Source organism: Hyperoodon ampullatus (genome assembly GCF_949752795.1).
Source record: "Hyperoodon ampullatus genome assembly, chromosome: 9".
NCBI classification, from domain to species: domain Eukaryota; kingdom Metazoa; phylum Chordata; class Mammalia; order Artiodactyla; family Ziphiidae; genus Hyperoodon; species Hyperoodon ampullatus.
In genome coordinates this window covers 49,280,763-49,296,706 of record NC_136922.1, presented here as the reverse complement: position 1 = coordinate 49,296,706, position 15,944 = coordinate 49,280,763, and the positions used below count along the sequence as shown (strand labels likewise).

At 43.9% G+C, this 15,944-nt stretch overlaps 1 protein-coding gene across 1 annotated transcript in view; it reads right to left on the bottom strand.

The window, feature by feature from the left end:
• SLC25A13 (solute carrier family 25 member 13) overlaps positions 1 to 15,944 on the bottom strand; it is a gene marked incomplete at both ends in the record, with an annotated part of 202,965 nt that overhangs the window by 53,233 nt on the left and 133,788 nt on the right. The window contains 3 exon segments of the mRNA XM_079712019.1: positions 598 to 678; positions 2,492 to 2,544; positions 15,602 to 15,760. Of these exon segments, the coding sequence (XP_079568145.1) occupies positions 598 to 678; positions 2,492 to 2,544; positions 15,602 to 15,760 (293 nt within the window).

The window sequence follows — 15,944 nt, the reverse complement described above, 5'->3', positions numbered from 1 at the left end:
TATATGAAATAAAACAAGACATGATGTTTTGTTGAGCCCAAGAACAAGATGCAGGTTGTTCCTCCATATAAAGAAACACTAGTTCCAAGCATTTTTGACAATGCGGAGCGCACTCAGCCAGTCACCTCCCACATCCTTCTCCTGGAAGCACTGGGAAACTTGAAGAGTTGCTGGCATTTGTGAAGTAAAGCAAAGCAGAGAGCTATGGTTGCTGATTTCAAACTATAAATTTCAGTGCCTGACCCAGCAGAGGGTGCCATGAGGAAAGAATGTACGAAAAATAAACTCTAGAAAAGGTTAGCAAAGATCTGTTCAAAGGCCAAACACTTCTGCCACAAATGACTTCTCCTGCAAAACCAACTGCTAGCAATGGCGAATTTAACAGGCATGACTTAACAGGCAGTAAGACCAGAGACGTTTACCCTTCCACCTCAGGAGTGGTCCACCTGTCTAGGAGAAGCCGAGGTGCCCTAGTAGACCCTGCCCTTGAACGGGACCTGTGGTGAACAGAAGCCTTCGTCCACACTTGTGTAGCACGGTTGTGATATGCATGTGAAACAAGTCTTTTCAATGTAGAGATCCGCAAAAGGTACTTACACAGCTTCCAGCAAGAATTTCTGCTGCGAGTGGGACTGAGCCATCTTTGCGTGTAAATTTATCCCTCACAAAATCATTCACCTTGAAGAAAAATATTTATAGAAGCTGATGACAAATATAGAGAAAGCCATTAAACACATATAAATATACAACTGTAAATAAATGTTATTTTTCTCTGTCACTGTATTGGAGTAATCATAAACTGAATAAATGAAGTATCTTAAGAGTTTGCTCTTAATAGCATATACATAGTTATTGAAAGGTAAAATATATAAATACGTATTCCTGATGTTTCACGGAGAAACAATTAAGAGAGGTGGCTTACAAGCTTAATTCAAATATGTCCTGCAATTACAATAGCATAAAAAGAGAGACATATTAACAACAGAGACAAAATTAAAACATACATTTTATAACTTAAAAACTGTTTTATAGGATTTGATTAAAAAATCACTTTCAAGTCTTCCAACAAGATTTAATCTAAAACAGCATCATCGAGACAAATTTGGCTGAGCGGATCTTTTAGCTTAGTAGAAATTCAGTATTTAAAAAACTTCTCGGGGGGCCTCCCTGATGGCGCAGTGGTTGAGAGTCCCCCTGCCGATGCAGGGGACGCGGGTTCGTGCCCCGGTCTGGGAGGATCCCACATGCCGTGGAGCGGCTGGGCCCGTGAGCCATGGCCGCTGAGCCTGCGCGTCCGGAGCCTGTGCTCCGCAACGGGAGAGGCCACAACAGTGAGAGGCCCGCATAACACAAAATAAATAAATTAAAAAAAAAAAAAAAAAAAAAACTTCTTGGGGCTTCCCTGGTGGCGCAGTGGTTGAGAGTCCGCCTGCCGATGCAGGGGGACACGGGTTCGTGCCCCGGTCCGGGAAGATCCCACATGCCGCAGAGCGGCTGGGCCCGTGAGCCATGGCCGCTGAGCCTGCGCGTCCGGAGCCTGTGCTCTGCAGCGGGGAGAGGCCACAACAGTGAGAGGCCCACATATCGCAAAAAAAAAAACAAAACTTCTCAAGGATTCTCAGAGAACATCAAGAGCATTAATTAATTAATTAAGTATAACATTCTCAAAATGGTATGTACTACAAGCAATTTTAAGGATCAAAAGATTAGCTGTCCCAAGATCACATAATAAGATGGTAAAAGAAGAATTTCAGCACCAATGCTACACAGCCCAATCCAAAAGTAAAGTTTAACTTTCTGGGACTTTATGACCTTGGTGATTAAAATGCAAATTATTTATCCATTGCACAAATACATACTGAATACTTACCACCTGTCAGACAGGAGGCAGGCACTGGAGAACCAATATGATGGAGGATCAACTTAAACTAGAACTCAGACCCCTAAACATGTCACTTTGGCAAATGTGTACAGAATACACCCCGAACATGAATTCTGTAAATAGCATGTGTACTTGAACAATATGTTTTGGAGTCAGAAAAATCTGGTTTTGAATCCTCGTCTTCCTACTAATGACCTGTGCAAACACAGGTAAATACTTAATCCCCGTGGGCCTCACTTTCCTGACTTGTAAACTGTGGGTCACACCTTGCTTGAGATTAGAACAGTAACAGATAATACATGGAAAGCACCTAATATGGTAGGTACTGAAGGAAATTTAGCTGCTGTTGCTGCCACTACTATAGTGATGATGACAGTGATGATGGTGGTGGCAACCACCAAAAATCTTGTTCAAGTATATTATCACATTTTCAGATGTTCACTGTTAAATGGGGAACAATAAAAAGCTATGTGTGGTGAGCACCTCTATGTTCAAATCAGTTAGCGCCTCTGAGGAAACACAGACCTGCTGTTTCACATAAGAATCTCTGCTAGATTCCTGAGTGTGTGCAAACTCCCTTCATCTGAAGCATCAAATCAAAAGACTTACTGTAAGTTTTATGGCCTTCTCTGGAGCGACTCCCAATAACTGTGGCAACAGACCTGAAAAACAACAAAAAGTAGAAGCATATTAAATAAATTAACATTAACTAAACACATCAACAGCTCTAAAGACGGGGATCACAATGTAAAAACTGGGGCAATCTCTGCTGCCATTTTCTGCTCTTACCTTGAATGAGAATACTTGAAATGGAACGTTTAGCTACTAAGGTCTAAGAGCCACATCAGGCCTGAGTAAATTCCCCCTCACATTCTGGATCGTTTGCACATTGGGTAAATCAACAGTATTAGTGATACAGGAAATCTCATTATTCCACAGATTTGCTTTTTTCCCTCCCGCCTCTTAAATCAGTGGACTTTAGTGAAAATATTCTTTTTCTCTGACACCTTTCTCAGCTCCTCACCCCCCACTGCCCACGGTTCAGCCATTCATACATTCAGCAACTATGACTCTGTGACAAGCTCAAGACAAACGAGGCTCCCTCTGACTGGTCTCAGATGGAAGGAGGGGAGAGGCCTTGCTGAAAAAGTTGGGGAAACATGCATTGCATTTCGGGAAGGGGAACAGACGGGGCAAAGACAGCAGAGTGGGAACAAGCCTGGTGTGCTCCAAAATGAGGGAGAGTGTCAGTACATCACCTCGCAGGAGGCAGGCACAGGGAGAGGCACAGGTGGGGCCCGATACCACGCTGCAGACCAGGACCCCGAAGCCCGATACACTCCAAGTTAGGTAAGAAGGGTTTCCATTAGGAGGAGAGTGATGTGCTACTTCATATTTTCAAAAGACCACTCTGGATGTGGTGCAGAAAACAGGGTATAGTGATGGGTGTGTGTGGGGGTGTGTGTGGGTGTGTGTGTGGGTGTAACTGGCTCTGACTGCTAGAGCTCAGTTTTTAGCACTAACGCCTGGTACAGATGAAGACGGCCGAGCTCAGTTTTGGACACGATAGGTGGAGTGGAAAATTAAGAATCAGAGCACAAGGAGGAGGTGTGGTCTTTGACAGGAAAGGGTCACTTCTAGGAAAGGCAGTTATGACAGTAGTGGACCTACATATTTGAACTAAAAAAAAAAAGTTACCTTTTTCATCTGTTCTAAGAAAATCAAATCCAAGACAGATGCCTTTCCTTGGAAACACTCAGTAAGCTAACCCCAAGGATCAGACTATATTGTTGCCGTGTCATGCTGCTGTCCTTGGGAGGGTCTTCATGGTGTTATCCGTCACCAGTAAGTACACTTTCCTAATTCGCTATATTAAAAGGTCCACCCTCAGCCTCTTCGGAGAGACCAGCCCTGCCCACATCATCTTCTTAAAGAAACAGCCTACAGCCAAAAGTCACTAGCTTGAGGGATGTGTGCATCCAGCTTGCAGATGTGTTTTGCTGAGTAGCACAGGTTTTAAACATAATTTGAGATTATATAGATAGATAGATGGCTGAATGGATGACTAGATTGATCAATTGATTGATTAATGGATCTGGCAGCTCTGGGCCTCCTTCTGACATCACAGCAATCTATCTCCAGTTGGGCGAGGCTCTGCCCTTTAGACAGGACCCAAGCATCAATTCAGCAAGGTCTCCGCCATGCCCTAACGCCAGCATGGCAATGAGGACAGGTGCCAATGATCATTCATCATTTCTTGCTCCGTTGATATCCTCACAATAGAGAAATACCTCTCTGGGCTTATGGCTTTACAAAAAGGGAGAAACTAAATAGACCAAGACAGCTTCATGTTTTAGGCAGAATTGGAGAATGCTCATTTCATTGTAAAACTAAATGATAAGGATGCTGATGCTAATCAAAATTTCCTCTAAAAACAGCCAACATATTGTTTATTGTGTGTCAGGCATCATTTTAAGCACTTTACTAACTCATTTAATCCTTAAAACCACCCTGTAGAGTGGAAACTGAGGCATATAGAGATTAAGTAATTTGTTCTCAGTTACCCAGATGATAAATAGTGAGACTGGGATTCAAATTTAAGCCATCTTCCTCAAGAGTCTATGCCTTTAGACAACACCCAACTCTGTCCTCTGCCTGACAGGCGAATGTGTACTTGCCTTTCACATCCAGCCTCATTTGTTCACTGATATAACTAAGCTGCCTGGATCCTATAAACAGTTGGGTTTGCAACGTCTTCTCTAGGCAGCCGTTATTTTGAGCCTATTTCATCCCCAAGGGCAAGACACATAAAAGATGTACAGCCAATGAGTTCAGCACCCTGGGCCCTGTGACCTGGCACCAAGAATAGAGCTACCCAGTCAGGATCCTTCTCCCAGGAGCGTGACAGAGTTCTCAAAGGTGAGAGCCAGTCAGCACAAAGGCACAAACGGAGAAGGTGCCAGATGGAGTGGGGAAAGTGGCCAGTTGAAGACATGTGTGTGATAATGCCACAAGGAAGTAGCAACTATGATACGAAAAGGAAGAAGACTGGCAGGAGAAAATGTGTAGCAAATAGAATGGAGACACCAGAGAGAGAGAAAACACACAGCCCATGAAAGGTGCACAGGTGGGAGGGACGGCCTTGACCATCTTCCGGTCCCACTGAGGCCAGATTCCAGCGAAACTCCTGCCCTGGGATCCCTATGAGATCTCGGATTTCCTTCTCTCTCATGTGAACTCTTACCAAAAGTTCCCCTATGCTTCTGCTAGCTTGAGTATGGGCTATACTCTTTTTAATCTAAATGAACCGAAACAGCGAAGAAAATGTGAATATGGAACCATCTGGGCAAAGCAAACGCTCTTATTCAAAGTAAGAATTCTCTCCTCCTAAACTATGCTCACTTATTAATCCTTTACTTATACCATGAGATAACATCTATGAGGAGAAAGGCTTTATTATTACTTTATGAAAGTACAACATTAATTTCGACCAGTAAAATTCAGGGATAAGCTGGTTAAACTACATCTTAACATTTCCAATTTCCATTCTACTCTCTGCATTCAGGTCAAGTACCAAAATGTTTAGTTAAATATTTACTTGCTAGATGTGTTACTCTCATCATTAAATTGTAGACCAAGCCATGGATGGGTTGATAGCACTGTGATTTAAATGATGATCTCTTGTCTCTTTAACTACCCTGTGATGGTCTTTTCAAGTGACTAATAAAAAACAGCCCACAGAGCCACATGACTATAGCGTTAGATACAATCACTTCAGCCAGCCTTTTAAGCTATGGAGTTTTGTATTTCTCACTACAAATTTAGTAATGCACTGTGAACAGCAGAGAGCAAAACAAAACAATAGAGAAAACCCTGCTTTTAAAACTATATATAGGGCAGCAAATACTTATTTGGTCAGGAAACGTTTACCAAATGCTTTCTGTGCCTGGTACTGGAAGAAACCGGGATGAACATCGTAAGATCTGTGGCATCCCCTGGAGCCAGTGTCAGTTTAGAAGAAAAGGGAACCCTAGGGGTCTCGCCAGAAAGGAGACACACCACCTAAAAACAGAGTGCTGAGTATCACAGCCCCGGGGCACCAAAGTACTATGGGAACACAGTGGAGAGAACCAGTTATTCTGCCTGCAGGAGGGAGAAAAGCATCAAAGAAGAGGAGGTACTTAACTTGATTCTTTAAGGATAAGCAGAGGTTCACTGGAGAAGAGAGACATGAGTAGAACAGAGGGCAAGGTGATCCAGGCCGAGGGGACAGAGCGTAAAAAGGCACCAAAATTTCTCAAGACCATGGCCCAGTCAGGGTGAGGGCGAGGTCACTGGAGGCTGTGGTGAGATCACAGACATTGTAACAAACAATGGTAGCAGCGATAAGGACAACAGCCAGTACATGCCAGGCACTTCTCTATGCGCTTTGTGTGAATCAACACATTTAATCTACACCACAGGTAGTCAATAACAATAACTCAGCACATGTTATTTTTATCCCATCAACAGATGAGGAACTGAGGCAGACTTCTCGGAGCCCGCCCAAGGTTGCTCAGCTGTTAAGTGGGGCAGTGGGGTTCAACCCTAGGTGGTCTGGCTCTAAGGGGGTGCTCCTGGCCGGTATACTGCACTGCTTCTCCCCAGGCCACACTAAGGGGGTTGGAAAAAATTCAGTAGACACATGGGGTGGCTTTTAAAGAGTCAAGTTCAAAAAGTAAAAAGTTCTGGAGGCAGGTGAAGGACAGATGGTAAGGGCAGAGACCCAAGGCACGAAGAGTAATTAGGAGGTTAAAGTAATTTAATCTAAGGCCCTGAGTTCCACTGTATTAAATGAGTAACTTCAACCCGTAAGAACAAAACCAAAGTACAAATCCATTCCTAAGACCTGGGCCAGAGGCTGGCACTCAGTGAGGTACTGGCCAAGTACCATTCTTGTGGTGACAACCCTGGCAAACTAGGGAACAAAGGGTAGCTGTGGATGACAATCTGAGAGCCAGTAGAGATGTGGGCCTTGACACCATTAGTTGTGGGCAAATGCCTGTTGGGAGGGGAGGGGCCCTGACCTGCAGGACAAGGAAAGTCAGAGAGGTGGGAATTTCAATAAACCTCCCGGTTCCTTGACCTCAGAGGGAGGAAGGGTAGTGTGGCTCGGTAAAGTGTGGCTGGTGAAGGCACTTCGACGCCATCACACTGGAGTTTAAAGCACATGTATGTTTGACGTCTGGGTAACTCAGCAGAAAAATTAGGCTTCTAATACAAGATGTTTCTGTTGGATTCTGGAAATTCATTTTAACCATTAGAAACAGAGAATGGATGTGTGTGTTGTTTCTAACCTGTCAAAACAGCAGTCTGTTTTCCAACTGCCTCAAATGAAATTTATTAGTGTGGTTAGTTTTCTAATCTTCTCATTTTAGTTCAGCTCCATCAGCACATATGGCAATGCTTCCTTGGCAAACGTCACCAGAAGGCTGCTAATGCGAGAAAAGATTTACAGGGTACAATATTAATACAGTATTTTGCCTTGAGATTTCATGGGGTTGAGATATAGATCACACTATCCCCTCTGATTCCCATTCTTCATGCAACCCAATGAGAAAGAACTGAGCTGGAGGTGTGGGAACTAAGCCCATACCACGAACCTCCACTGTAGGCTTCACACAGAACCCCAAAAGGCAGTTCCCGAGGGCAGTGTGCTGATCAGAGGGCTACTAAGCGGTAGTCTTGCTCAAAAAGTTTTTAGAAATATAATTCTAGAATCTCAGAGTTAGACGGGACTACGAAAGAAACTCATTAATAATGCTGGCCTAATTAAAGCTATTTGTTTCCAGTGGCTCGACAGCAAAATGAATGGCTTGGAGCACGGGCCATGGAGGCAGACAGACCTGGGCGGGAATCCTAGGTCTGCACCTCTTTTGTGCTGAGTGATCTTGGGGACATTATTCTTTGAACTCTGAGTTCCTCATTAGTAAACCAAGGATGCCAATTATGACTCATTGGTTTATTATGATAATGATATCAGTAAATGTATACGAGGAGCCAGACACTGTTCACAATCTATATTATGTATTCAAAAAAGGTGATGAAAGTTTCTTTCTACCTATTTGTTCAAGGCATATTCTTGATTATCCTCTTGCTTACAAGAGGCAATTCATCCTGAATAATGCTCACAGTCCGGAATTAGGTGACTATGGGAGTATAGGAACTAGGGAAATAGGTTAGGAGTACAATGCTGTTTGCCATGGCATTATGCCCGTTCTTAGAAGAGCGGTCGCCAAGCAGCGAGGGCACACGCGGTCTGACAGTGTCTAGCAGCACCACTTACTTTGGGCAAAGATAAGGAAGCAGTACAGACATAACACCACATCTTCAACTACGTCTTTAAGCTAAAATAAAATGTTTCAGTTAAGAACTACAACAGTTCTCAACCTCTGATGATAAGCCACTTCGTACCATGTCATTTCTCCTGAGGAATAGAAGAGCCGGGCGATTGAAGAGCATGGAGTCTGGAGCCAGGCTGCTGGGTTTGAATTTTCACTGTTATTTAGTAGCTGTGTAATTGTGGTTAAGCTACCCAACCTCTCTGTACCTTAGTTTCCACATCTGTAAAATAGGGATAAACACAGTACCATGTGCATGGGGTAGTTTCGAAGATGAAACAAGTTAATATACACAAAACCCTCAGAAGAGTGCCAAGCACATAGTAAGTACTACAGAGGTGTTTTTTTGTTGTTCTTCACCTTCATCAGCATCACTATCCTCCCCTTTGTCCATGGAAACTGGGCTCTAGAGAGGCTAAGCAGCTCCTCCCAAGTCCCTCGCTATTTGGTGACCGTGCTGTGGCACTGAGTTGAATTCGGGTCCATGATGCCTCCCAAAGCAGGGCTCTTCGGCCCTGGAATGCTCAGCTTTTCCCTGTGCACTCTAGTGGATTTATGGCTCCAACAAAGGCATTTCTTTCCAGCCCAGAATGTCCTGAAACTTTTCTCTGGGTGCTGACTCACGCTGGGCTAGCAGGCTGCAGGGCTGGGCCCTTTCACACAGTAAGAGGAGGGCGGCTATGTGGTGGGCCCCTACATCTGCCTCCACGTCTCTCTCTGCAGAGAATATGAGGCTCTCACAGGAGAAGGCACTGACCTGCAGAGCTGAGCTGCAGACTATAACCTGGTGGACAAGTGGGAGTCAGGGCTCAACTGGGGAACGAGGCTCAGAGAAAGCAGCGGGTCAGGAGCCGGGCTGAGGGTCCACGAACAACTGTAACCGCCATGCGGCAGCTGTCCCAACAGACCACACTGGACAAGACACGGAGGGGCACAGATGATGTCGGGCCACAGCAAGGGAGAAACCCATCATTAAAGCAGCATTTCTGTCTCAGGTCAGACAGAAAACAAGTTCAAGAGTGGCCAGCCCAGCCCTGAGAAAGGTAGCTTAAAGCACGTAAGACAGCGTCCAAGGCATCCAGGGCAGAGACAGGCAGTAGAGCTTGGTAGGGGATATTAATGCATAAAATACTCCTATTGCTGTAGCTGAAACCACATCTAGCACTTTTCTGTGTTATCTAGTTTCAACCCAGAGGCGACCCCTCCGATGTTAAATTCTTAGCCTCCTGACCTCACCATGGAGGCCCCTACACTTATCCCCATCTTCCCAGAGAGCCCTCCTTGCTTTCAACATCAGATTAACCTTTATTCTGGAGCTATCAGCACTCTGTGTGCCCTGCCTCACAGCTTTTCTTCCTGCTCCTATTTCCATGGCCTTCTCTCTTCACTTGTTCAAGCTTTCTTCTTCCCCCCCAACCCCGCCCCTCTCCTGTGTCTGTCTGCTTTTGACTCACACAGCCCCCAGGCATGAGGCATGCCCCTCCTCTCCCAACTACACTATCCCCTTTCATGGCCCTCGTTACTATCCGGTTTTCCACCAGCTCTCAGGATATCACTCCAAGGTGAGTGTACAGTGGAGCTGGCGGCATGGCAGATATGAAGATATAAATGCTTGTTTATCTGGGTTAAATATTTTTGCTCAAAATGTCAAGAACCGGGCTTCCCTGGTGGCGCAGTGGTTGAGAGTCCACCTGCCGATGCAGGGGACACGGGTTCGTGCCCCGGTCCGGGAAGATCCCACATGCCGCGGAGCGGCTAGGCCCATGAGCCATGGCCGCTGAGCCTGCGCGTCCAGAGCCTGTGCTCCTCAACGGGAGAGGCCACCACAGTGAGAGGCCCGCATACCGCAAAAAAAAAAAAAAAAAATGTCAAGAACCATCTATTATTTTAGCTATGACTCAGGAGATGCCTTTGGGAGACTGATTGTTAAAGCATGACGGAATGATACTGTTATGGTCTAGAAAAACCTTGGTTCCTGTGACTCCTCCTCTATTTGGAGGATTTCTAGAAGTGAAGATCATTGGGAAGAAGAATCATACCCTCTCCTCCTTCAGGTTTTCACTCTAGTATATGGCAACTTTCAGGGTCTTGGTTATCTTCTCTTCTATCTAAATTTCCTTGCTGCTGAGGTTTAATCTATTTCCCTTGTCTCAGTCTCAGCATTGGCAGTAGCTGGTAATAAATTATCATTCTTGAGGCCTAGAACTAATTCGTTCACTAATTAATCTTCTCTTCTCCAGGTTATATCTAGTTCCATCTTTCCCAATTTTCTAAGCTCATCATTGTTCTCATCCGGCCCTCTCAAGCCTCTGACGATATTCCCACTCACTTTAGTTCCAAGTTTTTGTCACCTTAGTCTCCCCTTTCAATGCTTTGTGCTCAGGGTAGATTTCTGGAGATTTGATTACCCAGCTCAGGAACTGTCCAAGTCTTTTGTTCATTTTCACTTGATTTCCTATAAACAAATATCTGCTTTTTGATCTACTCACAACTTAACACCCTAAATGAAAATGTGCAGAAATTGGCCAAGAAAATAAGACTCAAACCAAACCATTCTGCACTCATTAGAAGCTTTGGTGGACATGAATGGACATCATGACTCATTGCAGTGTACAGATTCACTGTGGTTTGTGCCAAGATGCATGGCTTCTTAAGTTATGCAAATAGTTGTACAAATAGACTTGTACAACCTCCAATTGCTTTATTTTGGTGATCGAATTTTTAAACTTATTTTTATCTACAAGAATTAAGCAAGAAGGAATCTCACTGTGGATCCACATAATTTGGATACTGCCTTCTATAGAACCATTAACCACACAAGAGACATAGCTTAAACTAGCTATCTGACAAAACTTCCTGAGATATCACCACAATATCCTCTAGATGTCACCTTGAGAACATTCCAGGATGGAAGACGACTGCTTTTGCACCACGCAGACAACCCGAAATAGACACACTTAAAACTCTGCAAGCCTGGTCAATGGGCTGATTTTTAAAAAAAATTTTTTTTTTTTTTTTTTGCCAACTGCCTCAAAGACTAAGTAGTACTCCAAATTAAGTTTAATTCACAAAGTGATCTAATTTCCCTTTCTGGCAGATTTTCTTTTTTTCCCATGAACAGAAATAAAAACTAAAACCTTCCTTTAGGAAGTATTTCTCCTGAATCCATCTTTCTCCCCATGGTCCTCCCTCCCCATAACATTTTCCAATTTCTAAGGGTACTCATCTCATTACCTGAAGCATCTGAGAGAGGAGAGTGTAGCAAAAATTTAGAGGCAGAAATTAGTTATTCCTGGAATGTTAAGAGCATTTAATTATGGATGATTACCCAATCAATTGTTTCTCTTTGATATGCCAAGTCTACAGCTAGCCAATAACTGACTCGTTTTTGGTCACGTAGTTCATTCAAACCAAATGAGCTGTCAGGTAATTCATTAAGGATTTTAAACACCTGAGTGCATTAAATCAATCTGGAGACTGGGGAGGAAATAGAGGAAGACTTTTACAAGTGACTTCAGGGAGATCTGGATTTTCTTGGGTGTTATTTCCTGTGATACAGATAGACTTAGCCTAAAGGGTCTGAATTTCAAAAATTACAGAAAAACCTAGGAAAATCAATAATTTTCTTGTAAAGAAAGTAGTCTGCATTATAGAGAAGGGGTTGCAGAGTCAGTCTCATAGGATTTCTAAGGGCATCACTTCTAACAACCAAACTTACCCCCCAAAGACAAGAGGCTCTGAGAGACAAAGAAGCAGGGAGCTGCACAGAAACATGGAGAAAAGACCTCACCAACTCACAACACTAAAATTCCTAGGACTCAGCATCAACTGAAGACAGTGCTAAAAATCCCCATAGCTGTTATCAGTCACCTTTTGATGATGGGGCCGTGATTCAAATGTGGTCCCTGCTTATGATGGGATAACTTCCAGGACTGTGCACAGACACTGGCAACTGCCAGAGAAAGGACAGAGGAAAACAACCCACGCCGAATGAGTTCTTCAAAAAGAGGCTTCACTCTCAGAGCTCCACAGGGAACTATTTCTAAATACAAAACCGCTTCCTTTAGAGTTCTGTATTCTTGTTGTAAGAAGGAAAAAAAAAGAGGGAGAGCGATGCTACATTAACCTTGTAATAAGGATGCATGCTGCAAGCACCTTCTTTCAGGGCCAACTGCCAACTTTTCCTCTAAATATACATAAAGATAACTGTACAATAGGGGAGAGAACTTACTTATGCAACATTCCCAAATTATACTCTTCGGGAAATATTAGCAATTATATATGTCTTGATGCAGAAAAATTACATGTTAAGCAAAATTCCATAATAGGAAAAAATAGGCTCAATATTTTGAAACAAGTTTATAAATTAGAGATGTACTCTGTCACCTTCTCAAGTATTGCTAGGTGGAGTGTGAACAGCAGCAATTCTAAATTCTCAAAATTAAAATTTAACTGTTTTCCCCTGGAATATTAAAATTTTAAACAAAATTACATTTAATAAGAAATTTATAGTCAAAGAATCACATGTTGGGGCTTCCCTGGTGGCGCAGTGGTTGAGAGTCCGCCTGCCGATGCAGGGGACGCGGGTTCATGCCCGGGTCTGGGAGGATCCCGCATGCTGCGGAGCGGCTGGGCCCGTGAGCCATGGCCGCTGAGCCATGTGCGGTCGGAGCCTGTGCTCCGCAACGGGAGAGGCCACGGCAGTGAGAGGCCCGCGTACCGTAAAAAAAAAATAAAAAAGAATCACATGTTGGGTGTTTTATATCTTTTTTTTTTTTTTTTTTTTTTTTGTGGTATGCGGGCCTCTCACTGTTGTGGCCTCTCCCGTTGCGGAGCACAGGCTCCGGATGCGCAGGCTCAGCAGCCATGGCTCACGGGCCCAGCCGCTCCGCGGCATATGGGATCCTCCCAGACCGGGGCACGAACCCGTATCCCCTGCATCGGCAGGCGGACTCTCAACCACTGCGCCACCAGGGAGGCCCGGTGTTTTATATCTTGACCTTCTACACGAAGGTTAGAATACTGATTCTCAGAAATAGTTGGGGTCTTTTTTGTTTCTATTATAAGTTTTTGCTGGTAATGATAGTTTCCCCTTTTCATCTGATCCCTCTCTTGTCCAGTGATAAGCATTTAGAAATATACAGTTACACATAATTATTAATCAATGATTATGTGCAAGGTACTAAAGGGAATTAGTCCCCAACCAATCAAGAATAGGAATAATTCATTTATGAAGCAAGACTATATATCATTTTTTCAAAAACCTAAACTGCCAGTCACCTCTTTGCTCTCAAGATCCAAATTACGAAACAGAAACTAAACAAAGCTTTATAGTACATCTTTTGTACATCTAAAATTGTCTACTAGAAGAGGTAAGAAGTCAGGGAGAAATGAACACAGGTGACTCCTAGCACTAATCATCTTATATTCACACTCTACTTATCATCCTCTGACAAGAGAACCCCTTAGGGATCAGGCACCCAAAACAGGTTAGATAAATGGCTCTTTCTAAACCAGGAAAAGGATGAGGAGCTGCTTCTCTGGTGTTCAAAGGGAGCCTCCATGTCTGCCTAACAGGCCGGCTTACTCCCCTTCCCTGAGGAGTTAAAACCAGTTCCGCCAGTCTCACTGATATAACTGAAACAGCATGAGGTTTACGGGATGGCCCACAGTAGCTCACTACTCAGGTACGCTTTAAGCTGTTTTGTCCATGGGGTCAAAAGGATAGGTTGAGGAAGGAATTCCAGATGCAACCAAGAATCAAGACCTGCCAGGTGTGGTCAAAGAGGAAAGAGAAGGGACTCAAAATTCAAACAAACCAGGTCAACGCAAGCACATTAAAGGCATTCAGCGGGACAAAAATTATTTCTTACAATTCTAAAGGCACCCTTGACGTTTAATCCAACACCAAGGGAAGCCCATAAAAGTAGTTTGTGAAGCAATGCCAAGGCTGAGACATTTGTCGGGTTTGAGGCTCAAAGCTCTCCCCACAGAAAACAACCCACATGAACAGGTAGTAGTAGCCTTTGCCTGAATCACTGCAAAGCAGGAACTGTGACATTAACCTTGTACTACTCGGGGAGACATTTCGGGAGACATTTCATTTGCGAGGTTTGTTGTCACCAGGAGGGAAAAGTATTTCAAATGAAAGGCAGTGACCCTGTAAGGGTCATCATCAATCACCTGGGGTCAAAGACCTTCCCAATTGTGAGAAGACGCAGGGGGTGAGGGAAAGAGGGCAGAGGAAAGATCAAAAGGCCTTTGATGGAGGTTATCTCCCTCCACAAAAGAACCTGCAAAATGGAACTTCTCTGGAGTTTGAAACCTCCTCATTTCTAAGGTGAGAGATTTCAAGAGGGGCCTTTGTTGTTGTTTTATTTTTAACTTGGGTGCTTAAGAGGAAGACCAGAATCAGCAGATGGCAGAAGAGGCCTAGAGGCACAGGCTTACACGGCTGCTTACACGGCTTCAAGGTCTGTCTCTGCAGAGTACTAAATACGATCTCCTGGTAGGGGAAGGGAGGCAAGACCCCGTCAGCTTTGCAGTCGCCAAATGGCAAAGTGGCTCAGCTGGAACTGCCTCACGATACTGGATTTTAGCTGATGCAAATACAGTTACTTCTCTTCTCTCTGTAGAAGGCAATCACAGAGGGAGTGGCTGGGAAGTTAAGTCATGTCCTTTAGGCCAGTGCCAGTGGTCAAGCAGTCAGGGTCTGTGGGATCCTTTCCATTTGTGATGACATACTTCTTGCTACTGTTCTTGTTGATTAATGAGCCTTAGATGATTACAGAAGCAGCTGGATAGAGAAGGACTGCCTGGCTAGAGTGGTATGTGAATCAACTCCATTGGGTTCAGAGTCAGAGGAAGGGAAAGGGGCAATCTTAACTCAGAAGAGACAGTCAAGGAACGAGCGCTGCACTGAACCCCTGGGTACTCGCCTGACAGGCATTTTTGTGGAATATTCAAGGAGAATCATTAGTCCCAAGTAGGCTCTGTCCTGTCCCCCAGCCGCCTTTCCCTGTTAGGTGGTGAGTAGAGTTAGTTCAAGAACACAAACAATACAAGCCTTTTAAAAACTCACTAGAGATGGTTATGAAAATAATTACTTTTAAGAAATAAAACATATGGCAGAGCCATATAAATGGCTTTCAGATTATGGGCTGTTTTGATTAGCCATGCCCTAGATGCCTCCAGCCTACGCCCATTAGCATGGATAATTGAGAATCTGCTGTATTTCCATTTTAACACAGTCTCTCTAATACATTTCAGGCATTCAGATGGAAAAACCAAACCTCTGACTACTATTTCCCCTTTCATGAATTTAGCACATGGCACTAACCTCTATACAGTCCAAAGAAGCCTTCATAGCGTAGCACTTTCTTAAAACAGTCCAAGCTGTTTTTATACATAAGTTCTCCCACAAAAGAGCCAGTGGATCGCTGGTTCTGCATTCGAGTTTTTACCAGATCGATAGGGTACACAGCAGTGGCTCCAACAGCTAAAATCAAGGAATAACAATATTTCAGAAGAAATTAAGGTCGGAGGAAAGGGGGAGTTGGTTAACATCAAAGAGAAGATGTGGATGGAAGAAAAAAACAAATTTTGTATATACAAGTCTTAAAACTCTCTACACCCTTAATAAATAACTGTGGATTTTCATTCAAGTCTCTCCTGATAAAAGG